Source organism: Curcuma longa, chromosome 21 (assembly GCF_044706935.1).
Source record: "Curcuma longa cultivar G26 ecotype Majalengka, Jawa Barat chromosome 21, ITB_CL_G26_1.1, whole genome shotgun sequence".
Taxonomy (NCBI): domain Eukaryota; kingdom Viridiplantae; phylum Streptophyta; class Magnoliopsida; order Zingiberales; family Zingiberaceae; genus Curcuma; species Curcuma longa.
In genome coordinates, this window is record NC_133881.1 from 1,228,241 (window position 1) to 1,246,003 (window position 17,763).

The 17,763-nt window shown below is 44.6% G+C and overlaps 6 protein-coding genes across 6 annotated transcripts in view; 3 read left to right on the forward strand and 3 right to left on the reverse strand.

The window, feature by feature from the left end:
• Positions 1–4,621, reverse strand: part of LOC141814454 (protein SUPPRESSOR OF K(+) TRANSPORT GROWTH DEFECT 1-like) — a 5,344-nt gene extending 723 nt beyond the window's left edge. Inside the window, exons 1-5 of the mRNA XM_074702412.1 lie at positions 3,887–4,621; positions 3,462–3,567; positions 902–1,100; positions 171–239; positions 5–72 (exon numbers count right to left, since the gene is read on the reverse strand). Coding sequence (XP_074558513.1) covers positions 5–72; positions 171–239; positions 902–1,100; positions 3,462–3,567; positions 3,887–4,358 — 914 coding nt within the window. The 5' untranslated portion in view covers positions 4,359–4,621. The remainder of the gene's footprint in view (positions 1–4; positions 73–170; positions 240–901; positions 1,101–3,461; positions 3,568–3,886) is intronic.
• Positions 4,622–4,769: 148 nt separating this feature from the next.
• LOC141815352 (large ribosomal subunit protein uL24z-like) lies at positions 4,770–5,267 on the forward strand. Its single transcript, XM_074703295.1, has one exon. The coding sequence runs from the start codon at positions 4,810–4,812 to the stop codon at positions 5,251–5,253; it is 444 nt and encodes a 147-aa protein (XP_074559396.1). The 5' UTR covers positions 4,770–4,809; the 3' UTR covers positions 5,254–5,267.
• Positions 5,268–5,498: 231 nt separating this feature from the next.
• On the reverse strand, positions 5,499–7,665 carry LOC141815351 (uncharacterized). Its single transcript, XM_074703294.1, has 2 exons — positions 6,310–7,665; positions 5,499–6,230 (listed from the first exon to the last, which is right to left on the reverse strand). Exons 1-2 carry the CDS (start codon positions 7,410–7,412, stop codon positions 5,513–5,515), a joined length of 1,821 nt encoding a protein of 606 aa, XP_074559395.1. The 5' UTR covers positions 7,413–7,665; the 3' UTR covers positions 5,499–5,512.
• Positions 7,666–10,341: 2,676 nt separating this feature from the next.
• On the reverse strand, positions 10,342–12,120 carry LOC141814455 (uncharacterized). The gene is made up of 3 exons (XM_074702413.1): positions 12,088–12,120; positions 11,602–11,628; positions 10,342–11,506 (listed from the first exon to the last, which is right to left on the reverse strand). The coding sequence occupies exons 1-3, from the start codon at positions 12,118–12,120 to the stop codon at positions 10,361–10,363; spliced, it is 1,206 nt and encodes a 401-aa protein (XP_074558514.1). The 3' UTR covers positions 10,342–10,360.
• An 858-nt stretch (positions 12,121–12,978) lies between these two features.
• LOC141814722 (LEAF RUST 10 DISEASE-RESISTANCE LOCUS RECEPTOR-LIKE PROTEIN KINASE-like 1.2) lies at positions 12,979–16,451 on the forward strand. Its single transcript, XM_074702667.1, has 4 exons — positions 12,979–13,899; positions 14,799–14,828; positions 15,003–15,305; positions 15,377–16,451. Exons 1-4 carry the CDS (start codon positions 13,122–13,124, stop codon positions 16,261–16,263), a joined length of 1,998 nt encoding a protein of 665 aa, XP_074558768.1. The 5' UTR covers positions 12,979–13,121; the 3' UTR covers positions 16,264–16,451.
• A 215-nt stretch (positions 16,452–16,666) lies between these two features.
• On the forward strand, positions 16,667–17,450 carry LOC141814723 (putative calcium-binding protein CML18). Its single transcript, XM_074702668.1, has one exon. The coding sequence runs from the start codon at positions 16,755–16,757 to the stop codon at positions 17,181–17,183; it is 429 nt and encodes a 142-aa protein (XP_074558769.1). The 5' UTR covers positions 16,667–16,754; the 3' UTR covers positions 17,184–17,450.
• Positions 17,451–17,763: the final 313 nt, after the last annotated feature.

The window sequence follows — 17,763 nt, forward strand, 5'->3', positions numbered from 1 at the left end:
CAACATGTGTTGTCTGGCTTTAAGATCAGGAAGCGGAATATAAATTCTCTTATCAAAACGTCTACGGATTGCCTGTGCTTGCAATTATAAATAATAGATGTGATAGGGTTTAGTATCTTCAAAAGGACAATAGCACCAACAAAAAATTAGGATATTACTAAGCTAACAACCTGATCCAAAGCGTAAGGAGTATTAGTGGCAGCAAGAACAAGAACTTTCTGGTCATTGTTTCCCACACCCTACGGAATTCAAATATTCAATGCAAAAGCAATGATCAGTTATACAAGAAGCTATAATTTTCAGCTTCAGATGGTGCTCTAATGCACAAAAAAATCTACCTTTATGGAACTACAGTTTACTACTAAGAATATTGCCATTAGAAACCAGCCAAGAAAATGGCAACAAAACTACCAGGTATCAACAAAGTTACCTATCAGAGTTAACATATTGTATGAATCTTAACAAGATACTGCTGTTAAACATGAACCATTACAAACATCTATAATTGCAAACAAATGAAGAAAAATAATAATTATAAACCACCTGAACCACCAGGCAACCCCAACAATCCAACTCAATATACATTCTACAGTACGATTATATATAGCAAAAAAAAAGACAAAACTCCATATGCAAAAAAGAAACACAAATGTGATCCACAACCATAACAATAAGTCAAAGTATCAGTACAACCATAATTGGAAAACATCATTTCAAGCCAACATAAAAAAAAAACACCAATCTCATTTGTATCCATAAGAATAAAGGCAAAAAAAAACAATCTAGTGCACCACATAAGACCAATACAATGACCCTAACTATCTGTTGTCAGCTACATGGATTTAAAATGATACTGAGTAAAGGTTCAAACAAATTTCGTACAGCACATGTAGAAATTCACCTGCATTTGCACAAGAAGTTCTGTTTTGATCCTCCTAGAAGCTTCACTTTCATTGCCCTCTCCACGTTGGCCACACAAAGAATCAATTTCATCAATAAAGATTATGGAAGGTGCATTTTCACGAGCCATTTGGAAAAGGTTGGAAACCAGCTTTTCACTTTCACCCATCCACTTTGATACTAGGTCAGATGAAGATATACTGCAACAATTTCATTAAATTTAGAAACACTAATATTATTCAGATACTTGTATCCTTCAACCAACTAATGAAAGAAATAGAGAGAGCAGGTACATACAACAGTAAGCAACATACAAACAGTTCTATAGAAGAAATAAATTATGGGATTTTCCAAACCAAGTGGCTAAAAGTACAACTACAACTAATGTAGACTCAATGAGGCTCTAACAAAAGTATAACTAATATACCTCTACACAACTGTCAAACAATGCATATGTAGTTCTAGGAAAATTCTTCTGCCAACGAGTAAATTATTCAACTTCTACTTTTCACAAAAACCATTAAACAAAGAGCTAAATGACTAATACAAAGAGCTTAGCCTCTATTTTATCATTAGAACACAAAATAGGTAGCATAGGTACAGGAACTTTGGGTGATCATATAAAGTAGACCAACATGAATTTTATTCATCATCATCATCGACCAATGTTAAACTTAACTATTCAGGATTAGCAACATGGATCTTATCACCCCATCAGTATGCAAGTCTGTTGTCATTCTTGTGCAGAACAGTCTGCGGTTGCTCTAAGGCTGCGTTTGGAAACGGAGACAGCGACGTAAATACAGAGACAGTTTGGTTTTTTTGTCTCTGTCCCCGTTTGTTTTTAGGAGACAGATACAAAAAATCGATTTGTGTCTCTGTCTCTGTCGCCAATCCAGTAATTTTTTTGTCCACGCGAAAAACGGAGACAGCGCATTAACGCGGAGACAGAAGAAGGAAAATTCCGGTTTTACCCACAAAACCCTCGGCTGCCGCTTCATTCCTCACGCGGCGCACCTTCGCACCCTCCGCGAGCGGCACCGCACCCTCCGCCTTCCTCAAGCCTCCACCTGACGCGCCGGCGTTCGCAGCCTCCTTCCACCGTTCGCAGCTGTCTTTCACGCGCCGCACCTTCCCACCCTCCGTTCGCAGCTTCAGCATCTTCCTCCGTTCGCTGGTCTGGTCCCTTTCCGCCTCACGGCCTCACACCGAACAGATCAGATCTCGGGAAGGCAAGAGGCGGGCGGCGCCGGCTGGACTAGCAAGGGCAAAGAGTGTGCGGTGGCGGTTGACAGGCAACGACGATCGACGGCTAAGGGCGACGCCTTGTCGCTTCCCACAGCGGCGACAGCGGTCGGGGGCGGTGCTTGAGGTCGCGATCCAACCTAGAAGGCAGTGCAGAGGTCACGATCGAAAGGGGGCCGGGGGCGGTGCGAAGGAGGCGATCGAATCAAGGCGACTCTGTGCGGACGGAAGAAAGCTGTGCGGAGGAAGAATAGACGAAGGAGAGAATAGGTATATTTTTGTCCGTAACAGAAGGGTAATTTAGTCTTTTTAAGTCTGTGATTATGTTTTTGTATTTTGTGTTACCAAACAGGAGACAGATACAATTAATATTCTGTCACTGTCTCTACTGTCTTCTGTATTTTTGTATTTCTGTCACTGTCTCTTGTGTCTCTCAAACCAAATGCAGCCTAAAAGCAGAGCACTCTGCTCCTTCTGCAGCCACACTGAACAGTTTGCCAGCTTCCAGGAAAAGGTTGGGGAAGAAGGAGATTGGGAAAAAAGAAAATAGTCTTTTGATGATTTTCAACTTTCTTTCTTCTTTGTCTTCTATCTCAAGTAAACAACTTTTGAGGCTTTTACCCTGCCTATTCTCTATATTCTCTCAATATCTTTCTTCCCAACTTTCTTTCATCACTCATAATCAAGCCCTCAGGTAGACCGACATCAGGACACCAAATGTTTTTTGTGCTTCTTTAATTCATCTCAAAATGCAAGCAGACATGGTTTTCATTACCATATAGAGCTAGATGAGCTTATTTATGTGTTTGAGAGATCTAGGGCGGTGACCTATCATGCTAGATACCACTACAATTTACCAACAAACCAGGTGTACAACATTTACAGAAAATGGGAAACAAAATCACACTATATCACAAACTGTTAAAGCCTTGACTGGCAAAATACTGAAAGGACCCCACTTACCCAACAGCTAAGCAATAACCACCACAACCCAGTGTCAATATTATGAAATAAATCAATAATACCCAAACAAGCACATTTTTCAAAGTGGAAAAACAAATATCCCTGGCATGACTTCTAGGTACTTAAGTTGATCAATCCAAAAGGTACATACCATAGAATATATTTGCAATAAGAGATATCACTCTAAACCTTTAAAGAAAGGGCAAAGAATGTACAATGAACAAGGAAAGAAAATGGCAGATACAACAAAAATCTTAGTTAGCATAACATAGACTAAACAATAAAAGGTACAAAAGATTCTAGTCCCTGATTCCACCAGTTCAATTGAACAATTTTGTGGTTAGAATGCTAACCTGAAGAAGGTTGATTCAGCCTCTGTAGCAACAGCCTTAGCCAAATATGACTTTCCAGTTCCAGGTGGACCATATAAAAGAAATGCCCTCCATGGCCTTCGCTTACCTATCAATATCAAAGAGTGATTAATGAATAGATGTACAATTAAATAAGCTAGATGATTTCTACTAGCTTAGAACAGAATACCAAAATGACCACTTGTGCTTCAAATTGAATATTTCTGTTTCAATAACCATATGTAATCCTTAATCCAACTAGACAGCACTATAAGGAAGAGCCAGAAAAGGTGAGCAGAAAGAAAATATTTTAAATTTTTTCTGAAAAAAAAACATAAATTTGCAATAAAGACAGTCAATTGGTGCCGCATGCAAGGAAGAATAGCAATTGGTGCAAGACAGTCAATTGGTTTGTGAAAGAAACAAACCAGTGAAGAATTGAGGGAATTTGACAGGTAGGATCACGGCTTCCTGCAAGGCCTGCTTGGCACTCTCGAGCCCCGCCACATCGTTCCACTTCACATTGGGCTTCTCCGTTATGATTGCAGAGGTGAGCCCCGCCCTTAGCTTCGCCTGATCAGGATCCTCGCCACCACCTTCGCCATCCTTGGGCTTGGCCTTGGGCCTCGTGGCCACGGCAGCGTCCCCGTTGGCGGCGGGACCTGAGCCACCGCCATCATCAAGCACGGCGCGGATCTCCTCCGCGCGGCGCAGGTACTCCGTGAACTTCTGGGTGATGGCCTCCTTGATCTTAGGGTTCTTTTCGTACTTGAGGTGGGTGCGGAAGTACTCAAGGGCGTTCATGTAGAGGGGGAAGGCCTTCACGTAGTTCCCGGCATTATCCTCCTGAACTGCTTGCTTCACGTACTCGATCGCCTGCTCCTTGAAATTGCTATACATCGCAGTCGAAAGCCCAATCAAAAACTGGGGAGGAAAAGGAATCCAAATAACCCTAGAATTGGACAGCAGATCTCGATCAATTCCGGCAATCGCAAACGACGAGAAACGATTCGGGATGGGAATACAGAAGAAACATAGATCTGCGGGACGAAATCGAGGGATTACGGCCGAGGTTGAGATTGGTCGATCCCCTAAAATCCTTCGATGACTTCGCGAACAAGCAGATGAAAAAAATAGGAAGCGGGGGGCGAAATAGCCAAATAGGTTATTAGCTCGCCAAGTCGGACTTGACTCACGCCCAAACTTTTAAATTCGAAGAGGGGGCGAGGGTAAAATTGTCATTCCATTTATACAGGAGCCCTAGATCCAGGAATATGCTAGAGGCCTTCTTGAGGCGAGCCGCTGCTTCTTCCTCCACCCTCCTGATTTCCTTCCGCCTCCTTCGATCTTCATGAAGTATAATCCCAGAGTTTCGAGCTCCCGTCGGAAGTGCCGGAAAGCGCATTTCACGGCCCCGTCAAGCGTCCGGCGGGTGCTTATGAGCGCGCCGCTGTCGACCGATCTGAGGAGCAAGCACAGCGTGCGGTCAGTCCCGGTGCGGAAGGACGACGAGGTGAAGGTGGTGCGCGGCACCTACAAGGGCCGAGAGGGCAAGATCGTGCAGGTCTACCGTCGGAAGTGGGTCATCCACGTCGAGCGCATCACCCGGGAGAAGGTTAACGGTTCTACCGTCAACGTTGGCATCAACCCCTCTAAGGTAGTCGTCACCAAACTCAAGCTCGACAAGGACAAGGACCGCAAGGCTCGTGGCCGGGCTGCCGACAAGGCCAAGGGCAAGTTCACGGCCGCTGAGGTCGCCGCTGGCGGAGTTGCTTCCCTCCAGGAGATTGACTGATCTCTCATTCGGTCTTCCCTCTCTCATTATCATTAGATTTCTTGATTTCCTGAAGTCTATTTCATGCTAATGCAAATACGATTTTTGAAGGAATTTACATACACAACCAGATTAATAAACTAGATAATAAAAGTCCCAGGACTTGAGCATGAATCTTGAAACCGTATCGACTACCTCCACAAGCTGACCGGTAGCTGCCTTAATCCTATCACAATTGAGGCAATATACAAAGAGCAATGCAAACAAGCCGAACATCAGCCTACTCGTTATATTTTGACGGGTACGAATCTCCGGGAGCTGCTCTCCCCCTATGAATCACAGCTGCGGAGCTGGCTGTCGGATACTGCCGGGGCAACGCCGGTTGGGAAGCTGCTTGAGAGTAGACCATCTGTGGATGGCCGGTGGCAGCAGGCATTTCATAGCTATAATTAGCCATTGTCGAAGGGGGCTGAGATAGGTGAGGGTGCTGCACGACATGATACCCTGTTCCTGCATAAGGGTGGGATTGATTGGCTGCAACATGTACCAACTGTGGTTGCAGTGCAGACGGGGCAATCGGTGCTGTTCCATAGGCACTTGCCGGAACAGCGGGCTTCGTCGGAATTCCTCGAGCTGGCGCTGTGGCATCTGTTAAATTGGGCGGAGCTCCTGCCGAATTGTAAGGTGTAGTAGGATCGTGAACAGGCATGTAGAACACCGGAATCTGGGGATCGAGTGAACGAACTTGTGGCGTTTGCTGCATTGGATGACCGGCAATTGGGTAGTAGGAGGGCATCGAGAGAACTGCTCCAGTTGCTGTTTGATGTATGTAATGAGAATTCGCTGGCATAAACTGTGGTTGCTGTTGCTGGAGATGGAGATGGGGGTGTTGTCTCTGTAATTGCTCCGAGTGCATTCGAGGCATTATATAAGCTGGTAATTCCGTGACTGGCGACGACATAAAATAGCTGGTATTCACTGGATTTGAGTTCATGGACCTGACGACATAGACATCAAAGTAAGATTTCACAAACTTTTGGTGCTGTATAACATGTAAGTGAACAAGAAAGATGATACCTTGAATCTGGATCATGGGGGATGTTATCGTTTTGTGGGGGAATTAGCCGCTCTGACGGCTTCCTCAAGCCTCCGCGATCAGTCTTATCGTCATCGGAGATGTCTCTATTCGGGTTTTCAGTTGGGGAGATCACGGGAGAAGAAGCAGAGACGATCGGGAGAGGGAGGGGCGGAGGGTGGCGGGGATGAGCAGCATGGTCTGCGTCTTTGAAACCCTCTTCGACCCTTTGCTTGGAGGCGTAGTCCAGTGATCGGTTCGTGTGGGAGAACTGATCATCTTGGTGCTCAGTAGTCCGATCGATGGTAGAGACGGGGATGGGTGGAAGATTGGAGAGGGGAGTAGACGAGGTAGATCCGAAGGAAGAAGCTTTATCATGCACTGGCGAACCAGGGACGGAATGGACTTCCTGGCCATGGCATCCGAGCCTACTGGAGAAATCGGGGCGAGGGAGGATGGGCCGGTCGGGTTCCGATTGTCCACCGACACCGCGCGAGTGGATGGAGGAACCATCATCAAGGCCAAGAAGACAGTTGATAGAGGCGGAGTCGGTTGAACCTCGAGTGATTTCCTCGACGCCCACGCCGCTAATCGCGCAATCGAGAGCATCAACGAACAAAGTCCCCGACTTGGACTCGTCGATCGGCGACCCAATGGCGAAAGCAGGCGTCGAATCCAACTTCGCGGGGAAGAGAAAAAGACGAAGGCAGGCGGAGCGCCTCGAGCCGCTGCCGTTTCCAGAAGAGGCCGGGGCGCCAGCGATGCGATCGAGCTCGTCAATCATGTTCTCGAGGTCCTCGTCAGTGGCGACAGAGACGAGGGAATCGAGGTCTTCGTTCGGAAGCTGGTACTTGAGGGTGAAAGGGGCGCCGCCCAGTAGGTCGCGTGAGAGTCTGGCCGACAGGTCCGCGAGACTGGCGTGACGGTCGACGACGACCATGCGCGTCTGGCCGCCTAGGTAACAGAGAGACTTGTCGGTGGGGCGGGGGAGGATGCGGCCGCCGTAGCTGCACATGACGCGGAGGCGCGAAGAGGAGGCGCGAGGCGAGGAGTCGACGGAATCTGAGTACCCGCGTCCGGAGACGCCCGCCGGGGCCGATTCCATGATCGGAAAGGGCAGACTAGGCAGGGGAGGAGTTGCCCGGCTTCAACGGAGTCAAATCGGGGGTTAGGGATGAAGGATTTGCGGAAAGGAGCCAGCCACCTGTGCCCTTCATTGCCTTGAACGAGAGGGTAGACGACTGCTGCAACGGTGGCAATTATGTCTCCGTCCGCCGGATCTAGTGCGCCGCTGCGTCGCCGATAACTAAAAGCAAAGGGATAAGGAGTAATTGGATAAAGACTAGTGTGTCGATCAACAGGTGTGACACATACCGAATGACTCAGTCACTGGTCCATCCTTTTATTCGCTTGCTTGCCGAATGCCACTTTCAGCAGGGGGCGGTGGAGATGGAGCTCCGGTGTGCGGCTGCAAGGGAAGGGGAGGGCAAGACAAGTGCCAACGCTGAGACGGTCAAAGCACCATTAATGCGTGCTCTCGTAATGGTGACTAGCTAGAGATGCGTGCGTGGTGCCATGGCAGTTGGCAGAGGAAAAAATGAAGGCGACTCCTGTAACTCCTACGATTTGATTTACAAATAAAAGATAATAGAATCGTCTTTCGAATTCCTGCGAGTTTTATTATTTTTTTGTATTTTTTTAAAAAATAAAAAGTTTAAATATTAAAAAAATAGTCATGTTGGCTTGAACTTGAATACTTGACTCGACTACACTTGTACATTGCTCGAGCTGGCTAGTACTTGGTACGATTAATTTGATTTTGGTAATGCGCGAGATGATCGTTGGATGAGCATTGGGAGCCCAAACTATGCCAGCATGTACCTAGCTCATTGACATTTCTAATCAATCTGAGCGGAAATAAAACAGTATTCATCGTGTGTTATTATCTACGGATTCATCGGATGATGATGCCACTATATACCTAACTCATTGACAAATCACGTTCCCAAGATACCTACGGATGAGTCATCGAATGATGGTGAAACTCTTATCATATTGTAAAAAAAAGAAGGGGAGAACGGAGGTCAATGAGTGTCATGGCTTAATCGCTTCGACCTTCAAATTAGGACGCAAATCGGAGATGGAGAAGAAGAACCAGCAATGTTAGAAAAGGACGATATTGATTATGTATCCGCACATGTGTGCCTACGCCCGCGAGAAGCGAAATCATTATATGAAGTCATTAACAGAGATGTCCCATCACCAATAAAGAAAATATCTCATCGCCACGGTTGTTAAGGGTCTTATCAAATATACTCGATATCGGCCAGGACCATATTGCATTAATCATGTTACATTGATGAGATATGTGAGCTACCATCAAATATTATATCATTGCACGTATCCTTTTGGCGGTGGTCTAGACAAAAGCGTGGACTCGGAGAAGCTGAGTTGACAGATGAATTCGACTCTAGCTAGGAAATCATGAATTTATTAGGGAGCAAAGCTAGTGGAGCACCAAGTGGGGACTAAGTGGGCCGCAGAGCAGTGCCGGCTTTAGGCATAGGCCACTAAGGCCTATGCCTAGGGCCCCCACAAAATTGGGGCCCTTTTGGGGCCCTTTTTTTTTAAAATATTAATTATATATATATATATTTATTTATTTATTGAGATAATAAGAAATTTTTAAAATATCTTTATTAGATTTTGAAAAGATTTGATATGATTATTAGATTTTGTAGAGATTTAACATGGTCATTGGATTTCCTAAAAATTTTGACATGATTTCAATATATTTAATATTTTTCAATTCTTAAAACTTTAATTTTACTAGTTTCTTTATATTCCTCTCCTTCATTCCTTATTAATCTAATAATCTATTTTGCTCAACTTCAAATATTTTACTTATTTGATAGTTTATTTTCTCTCCTCAAGACATTTTCGAAATCATCATAAAGGGTGTAAGGAGAGGAACGATCAAAATTAAGATCTTTTGTTACATATTTTTCTATGATCTTAAAATCTAAAGGTATTGTCTTCCTTATTTCCCTATCAATTTTTTTTTTATGTTTCTATTAATTTCTTATTTTCTTATCAATGATTCCTATTGTAAACTTGTAATCTTATTTGTAGTTAATACTGTTAGTAAATTTTTACAATATGAATATATGAATATTACTATTTTAATTAGATCAATTAAAAGATTTTATTTCTTTTTTAAATGAGTATAGAGAAAATGGATTCATATTTGCTATGATTTCTACTAAAGAAATTATAAATGAAATGAATATAAAAATTTAATTAATAATTTTACATCTCAAAAAGTTAAAAATTTTAATTTTATATAAAAAATTATTTTTAAAATTAATATTTTAATTTATTTTAAAAAAATTTTAAACCCATCATTATAGGTCTCAAATCTGAAAAAAAATGAATTTTTTTAAAATAATAATTATTATTTTAAAGAAATTTTGCCTAGGGCCTCTCGGAGGCTTAAGCCGCCCCTGCCGCAGAGTTGATTGACCAGGGGATCGAATTGGAGATCAGCCACGGGACTAGAAAGAGAGCTCGGACGGTCATTGAAAAGAGAGTTCGAGCATGGAGGAGAGCTCGGACTTAGAAGCAAGGTCTTTAGCCGAGTTTGGTGATGAACCGAATTAGCTTGGGATTGAGAATCGATCTAAGTCAGTCAATCACGAGATTAGATTTTACTTCTATCACGTCGCTATTAATTGGACGAGATCTTTTAACTTTTTTTTTTTACCTAGACATACTAACCCTTGACATCGTGATTTAATTTGAGTCAGGTTGTGCCGATCTGACATGGGCGTTTGGCGAACAGAGAGCAGGTTGACGCCGTGCTCAGTATGCTATCTGTGGAGCTGGAAGGTCCAGCTCCTGAAAATTAGCAGCACTATTTATTTTGGACGAGTAAAAAAAGGTAACAAATTAAGGGAGAATATTTATGAAATGTATTTGCAACAGCAGTACTTCAAAGGAAATATAACTATTGTTGCAGAGGTGGAACCAGTAACATCGAAGATTCAATAACTCTCAGCCTTGCTTTGCTAAACCACTGCCACCGAGAAGATTAATTAGCTTGAGGATGATCGTCTTTCTACTGGCAGCCAAGCATGTGTCCGATGAGACTACACTCGGCTGCCTTCTCGATGAGCTTCCTGACGTACTACTCTTCGATCTCCTGGATTGATCAGGCACTCGACTTACAGCAAAAGATCTCCTTTTGACAGCAGGAGCAAGCTTCAAGTCCAAAGATCTCCTTTTCTTATCTCCTTCATGAGCACTGAGCTTAGTTTTGACTGCCTTTTTAGGCACATGTACTTTGTTGGAACTGGTTGAAAGCCTTTTTCTGCAAGTTTTTTTATCTCTATCTTTACCGTTTGCCAATGCTTCTACCCACGATTGAGCTTCTGCTACTTTTTTGCCAGCAATCTCCTGCGCTGCCTTAGCTTGCTTGATCAAATGGTACTCAAGTTTAGATATGGCGTTTGCTCTGTCACTACTGGTTCTATCAGTAATTGCCCTCAGCGTCTGCTCTGCAACTGCCTCAAATGTTATTGCTTCTTCCATCTCTTCCATTGCTGCTTGAAGTCCGTTTTCCATGTGTAAAACACTAGATTCTGCCTTCTTCACTTCCAGTCTCAAAGCTTTGATGGCTTCATGTGTCAACTCCGCGTCTCTTCTGGCTGCATCTCTATCTGCCTGCAGTTGTCGCAGAGCCGCTGAGAGATCGAAGACTAAATCTGAAGCCCGCTTCTCAGCAACGGAGGCAACCTCCAATTTGGACTCCGAACTGTGGAGCTCATACTTCAGGTGCTCGAGTGTGGATTCTAGTCTCTGTTTGATGATGCTTGATCGCTCCTTCTCCCTATAAATCTTCTGCATTTCTTCCCTTATAGCATCCATCTCGTCCATGAGCTTAAAACCTTCTTCTTTGAGGCTTAGCAACTCTTTCTTCGCCGTCTCCAGTTCTGCTTCGGCCGCTTGCACTGAAGGAGACCTTTCGACGCTGCGTTTTATCGAGCAGCTGCTGTGCGAGTTCCTGCCCGTCGATCTAGCAAGCTTAATCTCGTTTTGCAGAGCGTGGATATCTGAAACAGCGAGATGAAGTTGGGATAACAATTGGTCAATTTCACTTTCAGCGTCTCTCTTTTCCATCTCAAATTTTAGTTTGTTAATCTGCAGAATTGAATGCAGAAATTCCTCAGTCTTGGAAGACAGCAATGAAACAGACGAATAAATTACACAAACTAGAAGAAACAATGAGACATTACCTGCTCGTTTGTGTAGTTTTCCACTGCCTAATGGCTTCCAATGCAGTGGCTTAGAGTATAATTGTGTAGAACAGAGAGTAAGTGAATCAGGAAACAAGAACAGAACGATGTGTTTGAAATCTGTTTGGATTATTACAGAATATTTCTGGAAAAGAAAAAGGCGTTGAATACAAACAAAAGGCTTAATTTGCTGGTGCATGCGACGCCTATCAAAGGTGTAAGGCTGGACGTGGGGCTGAATTCTGCCACATAAAAGTCCTAAGACGAGGAAGCATGTTAAGTCACAATCGAGTCATTCGTTGGGTGGATGGTTACGGAATCGCCATCCCAGCGGTCCCACACGATTGATTTCACGATCATCTACAAAGAGGTAAATTAAGAAACTACAGTTGGCCACGACGGAAGAGGGTATTGTCTCAACTTCGTCGAAATTCAACTTTTGTCCACTTTAATAAGTCTGTTCCGTTGTAACCAACTTAACAATACCCGAGAGACGTTGGGTGGGTGGTTACGAGTCATCCTAGTCAGTTTCAATGCTTTGCTTAATTATCTTTGCCACTGAACAAGACACGAGCCCAATAATAGATTTCAAATCAAATTGAACTAAAGATTTCTTCACCATTTTTAAGAGAAAAAACGTGAATCAGAAGAAAAACACACACACATATTGAAACTAGTTGGCAAGAGATGTGGTAACAGATTCAAACATTTTAAAAATATATTAATAGATATTCTTAATGTTGAAAATCTTACACACAGTTTTGCTGAAAGGAACCAACCAAAAAACAAGTGAAATGCATGCGCATACAATTGTTGCTTATTCATTGCACTGTTCGAATCTAAGCAACTCTAGAGCCTCACCACGGCGATTCTTAATTAGAAGAGTAATATCAGAAAAGTTTGTTTCAACTTCAATTACTTCGAGATTTGAATCCTTATTGCATCTTCTCAAGATTATAAATTTATTCTGTCATAACCAATTCAATTTTATGCTACAAAATTTGAAGACAACACCGTATATATCTTTAATGTCGGTAGTCAACCGATTTACCCTGGTGATCCGCTACCTTAACGGAAACTTCCGATCCCACGAATCGGACTGACCACCCCTAGAAATGTGGCACTGGGATTATCCTTTTTTTTTTTAATATCGGTAGTCAAACACAGCTCTAATTGCTGCTTCTGGAAGCAGACATCTACCAATACCGATATCACATGCCTCGTTAATGGCCTTCATATGGAATTTATTTAATTCTATGGTAGTTAGTCAAACTCGTGTTATTTTTTCCTACTTATTGACCCTTCCTCGCAGTCGCTATCTGAAGTTTTTCTCTCTCAGTTTTCACAGGAGGAGAACAACGCCTTCTCAAAGACGCCGTCTCCTCTGCTCTTCTCTTCTCTCTTCTCTGTTCTCTCTCTCTCAGCGTCTTCCTCCTTCCGCTTGCCTGCCAAGCAACGATCGCAGATGATCAAATCTCACCGTTTTTGACATCGATTGCAAACAAGATCGACCGATCCAAATGCGTAGTCATCAGCAGTCTTGGACGCTTTCTCCCTATCTTGTCATCTTCCTCTGTTCCGTTCTTGTGACCTTTTCGCCTTCTCTCTCCGATGACGACGAGCTGTTCCGAAGCTGCGGGAAACGGCCGTTCACCTGCGGCAACCGCACCGTGGAAGTCGCCTACCCATTCAACACCGCCGACAGACCCGATTCTTGCGGCCACCCGAACTTTGTGCTCAACTGCAGCAGCTCCGGTGGCTCTGCCATAACCATTCAAGTGGGCCGTAAGACGTACGTAGTGATGGGGGACATCGATTACTCCGATCACCTGATCACGCTCCTCGACCAGAGTTTATTCGACAGGCCTTGTCCACTGCCGTTGGAGAACACCGATATCGACGCGACTCTGTTCTCCTACACCGATCGCGATGTCGAAGTCACCTTCTTCTTCGATTGCACCTCCTCTATCTTTGCGCGACTTTTTAATATCGAGTGTTCTTCCACTCGTCCCTTGTACTTTTGGCCGAACTCTAGCTTGCCTTGGTGGGCATCTCCTTGTAGCGGCGTCCGCGTTCGGATGGACAGCGCGGCGGTGGATGGGTTGACGTCCAATACCATAAGCTACAATCAGGCACTTCAGGAGGGATTCACAGTCACTTGGAATGACAGAATACAGGGAAGCTGCGGCGAGTGCATCAACTCCGGCGGCGGGGTTTGTGGGTACAACAACTCTAGGCAGGTCTGTTTCTTCTCAAATAATGGCTCGGCCACAGAAAACTCTCGCAATCCCCAAGGAAGTAAGCTTCTTGATCTATTTCATAGTTTATTTTTTCTTTGCTTAAATTTTTTGCTCGTAGTTAAGATTACTTCGATCTTTCCCCGTGTTTGTCCTAGATCTGTTTTCCGGCGATTGATTGTTTCATTGCGTTTTGCTGTGTAGTCAATCTTGCTCTAGATTGTTCAAAGGCAACAAATGGTTTTACACTAGTAGATTTAGAATCCTCGTTTTTTAAACAAAAAACAAGTCAAAAGGTCGATTGGTCAACATTTTGAAGGGGTTATACAATAGTTCATACTGTGTTCTCATAGTTCACGTACGTAATCGAAGATAAAATCGCAGTGAGGGTGGCCCGCCAACTGTCATATTCTAAACTGCTGTGGTTACTGTTAAGTGTTAACTGCTCCATTATTGCATTAATTAAGCTAGGCTCTGCTAAACCGTCCGTTCTATTACAATGAGTCATTACAAACAAGTTTCATATAAATTTTGTTCCTTTGCAATAGGTGCTTCGAAGTGTTTCAAAAGTAATTGTTTCGTGAGTACACATACACAATTCATATAATGATTTGTGCTTTCAGACTTTGATTATTTGAGCCTCTACAGCTTCTATATGTAAGAAATTCTTATGATTTGATAATTAGCTTTGAATAACTAGCGATTCTTATAATCATGCAACTGTTTATAAATTTAGGTACATAAATTATTTCAATCTCTTCTTTCTTCATCATTGTTTTGTTTTGATGGTAACAGAGCTATGAATCAAACCCTTACGAGTTCATCTTGATCCTCCTATTTATTCACGAATTAAAAAGATTTATGGTAGTTATATCTTGTGCTAAAAGCAGAACAGTTAAACATTTGTTTTTTCCCTGTTTTCAGCCACTTCATTTTGATTGCGATTTTTTTTTCTTGCAGACTCTAGCGGAAAAACTGGAGTTATAATTGGTAAGAGACTCGATCTTCTGAGTTTACTTATAATTCTCAAAACAAAATCCATTTTCCAGAACGAATAAGAGAAATCCTTATTTTCAGCAAAGAAGTAAAGAGAATGTAGTGGACGTGTACAGAAATCGCAATCTTTGAATGTGAATTTGATTTCTGAATTATTTCGATAAGCAGGCGCAGTGGCTGGCGTAGGAGGCTTGGCCGCCGTAATCCTCGTCGGCGTTTGCTGTTATCGCCGTCGCAGGAACAAAGAACCAGAGGAAGCACAACAACACGCAAATCTGCTGGCTCAAACCACCTTTAGCATTGAAGCGAGTCTCAAAAAAGCTCCAGAAATTTTCCGCCGTGTTGAAGAACCGCTTAAAATCGATAGCAGTAAAACCCTGATTTTTGAGTACGAGGAGCTCCACGAGGCCACCAATGGCTTCATCAGCTCCAACGAACTCGGCGATGGCGGCTTCGGCGTCGTTTACAAAGGTAGTTGTGCTTCAATTTTCCATGGCTTCCTTGTTTTTCTTTTGTCCCTGTCTCATTCATGTCGATCACAGGACACCTTCGCGACGGCCGCACGGTGGCCATCAAGCGTCTCTACGAGAACAGCCACCGCCGGATGCAACAATTCCGAACCGAGGTTACCATCCTTTCCTCCCTCCGCCACCCCAACCTCGTTAGCCTCTACGGCTCCACCGCCCGCGACAGTCGCGAGCTCCTCCTCGTCTACGAGTACGTCCCCAACGGCACGATCGCCGACCACCTCCACGGCGCCCGCGCCACCGACCGCGGCCTTCCCTGGCACACCCGGATGAGCATCGCCATCGAGACCGCAGACGCGCTCAGCTTCCTCCACGCCGTCAAGATCATCCACCGCGACGTGAAGACCAACAACATCCTTCTCGACGGCGATTTCCGGGTCAAGGTCGCCGACTTCGGCCTGTCCCGGCTGTTCCCGCCCGACGCTACGCATGTCTCGACGGCGCCGCAGGGCACTCCGGGGTACGTCGACCCGGAGTACCACCAGTGCTACCGGCTGACCGACAAAAGCGACGTGTACAGCTTCGGGGTGGTGCTGGCGGAGCTGATATCGTCGAAGCCTGCCGTGGACGTCGAACGGCCGCCGAGCGACATCAATCTCTTCAACCTGGCAGTGAGCCGGATCCAGAACAACGAATTGGAGGAGCTGGTGGATCCGCGGCTGTGGCGGCAGTCGAACGGGGAGGTGATTTGGATGATTAGGCAGGTGGCGGAGGTGGCGTTCAGGTGCTTGCAGGAGGAGAGGGAGATGCGTCCGACGATGAGCGAGGTTCTCGATGCGTTGAGGGTGATCCACAGCGCGGGCCGTGCTGCGAAGCTTGACGAGACCGGCCCGCCGGGATCGCCGGACAATGTAATGGCAGCGTGGGAAAGCAAGGAAACCACGCCTAACACCAGTGCTTAATTACCGATGAGGTAATTAACTTAGGCGTGGGCTCTTTCTATTGGCCCTCTCAGTCATAATTAATTAGCATGTTAATGCGACTTTTGGGAGATTGATAGATTGTTTTTTGATTAATTAGTTCATAGTTTAGAGATATTTAATTTGGTTTTTTTCATGTATAATAATTCATAAATAAACCCATTGCAATTGGTGGCGCACAAATGAGAGTTGTGGAGGATCAAATAAGGAAATATGTATGGTATATTCGGCCATTATTAATTTATTATTCCGAATAAACGCAACTATTAATGTTTATTCCTTACGCTCACGCAAGTGAAAACGCGTAAGAATTTCATTTTCGATTCTTTTATTTTTAATAATTATTCGACCCCTCTGTCTTTGATTTCTTATTAATTGCCTATCTTTTCACGCGAAATCGGAGGAAGAGGATAAGCCATGGCCGCGGACGCAGCCAGCGCTCGCTGCGCTCCCCCTCGTTCGGCCTCCACCGCATGGACGAGATCGAGAAGGTGTTCGCCCGCTACGACGCCAACGGCGACGGCCGGATCTCCGCCTCCGAGCTCGCCGACGTCCTCCGCGCCCTCGGCTCTCCCGCCTCCCCCGCGGAGATACGCGACATGATCGCCGAGATGGACGCCGACGGAGACGGCTTCGTCGACCTCCAGGAGTTCGCCGATTTCCACCTCCGCGGCGCCGGCGGCGACAAGGAGCTGAGGGAGGCGTTCGACGTGTACGACCTCGACGGCAACGGGCTGATCTCCGCGGAGGAACTCCATCGGGTGCTGAAGCAGCTCGGGGAGAAGTGCTCCGTCAAGGATTGCAAGCGGATGATCCGATCCGTCGACGTGGATGGCGATGGGAACGTCGACTTCGAGGAGTTCAAGAGGATGATGGCCAACGGCGGCGTCGGAAGGAGATGAAAGTGCTCTGCTTCCGTCGGCGAGGGACCCTGTTCGATTGGAGAAATAGGGCGACTGGGACTAACGATCTGACGTCATAGGTTAGCATTTAGAATTGTCTCTAAAGAACTAATTTGGCGTTGGCTTGCGTATCATATATAATATAGTCTTGAATCTGGTAAACCTCTATTGCTGCGATCAGATCGCACACGATATATATAACTGCATAAATTTAATTGTCTCTGTGCCGATTGCTGTTTATAATTTAATCTTGGGATTTTTAAACAATTGTTGGGAAGTGCTCTAACACTATTCGTAACAATGGACTCTATTTCTTTATTTTACTAAAACGGAAAATTTAAAAAAATAAAAAGAGCAAGAATTCAAGCCTACTACTGGATTTAATATATGTAAAGAAGACCACCAGCAAAAGCCAATTCAATTAAAAGAACCAAGAATCCAAAACTAGGGGCGGTCCGAATTCCAGTTTAACATTGCATAATCATAATTAAGAAAATACCTTGAAAAGTAAATAATGACCAGCTTAGAGATGAATTGCGTATCTACAAATTTCAGTGTTTGTAAATAGATTCGCACCGTG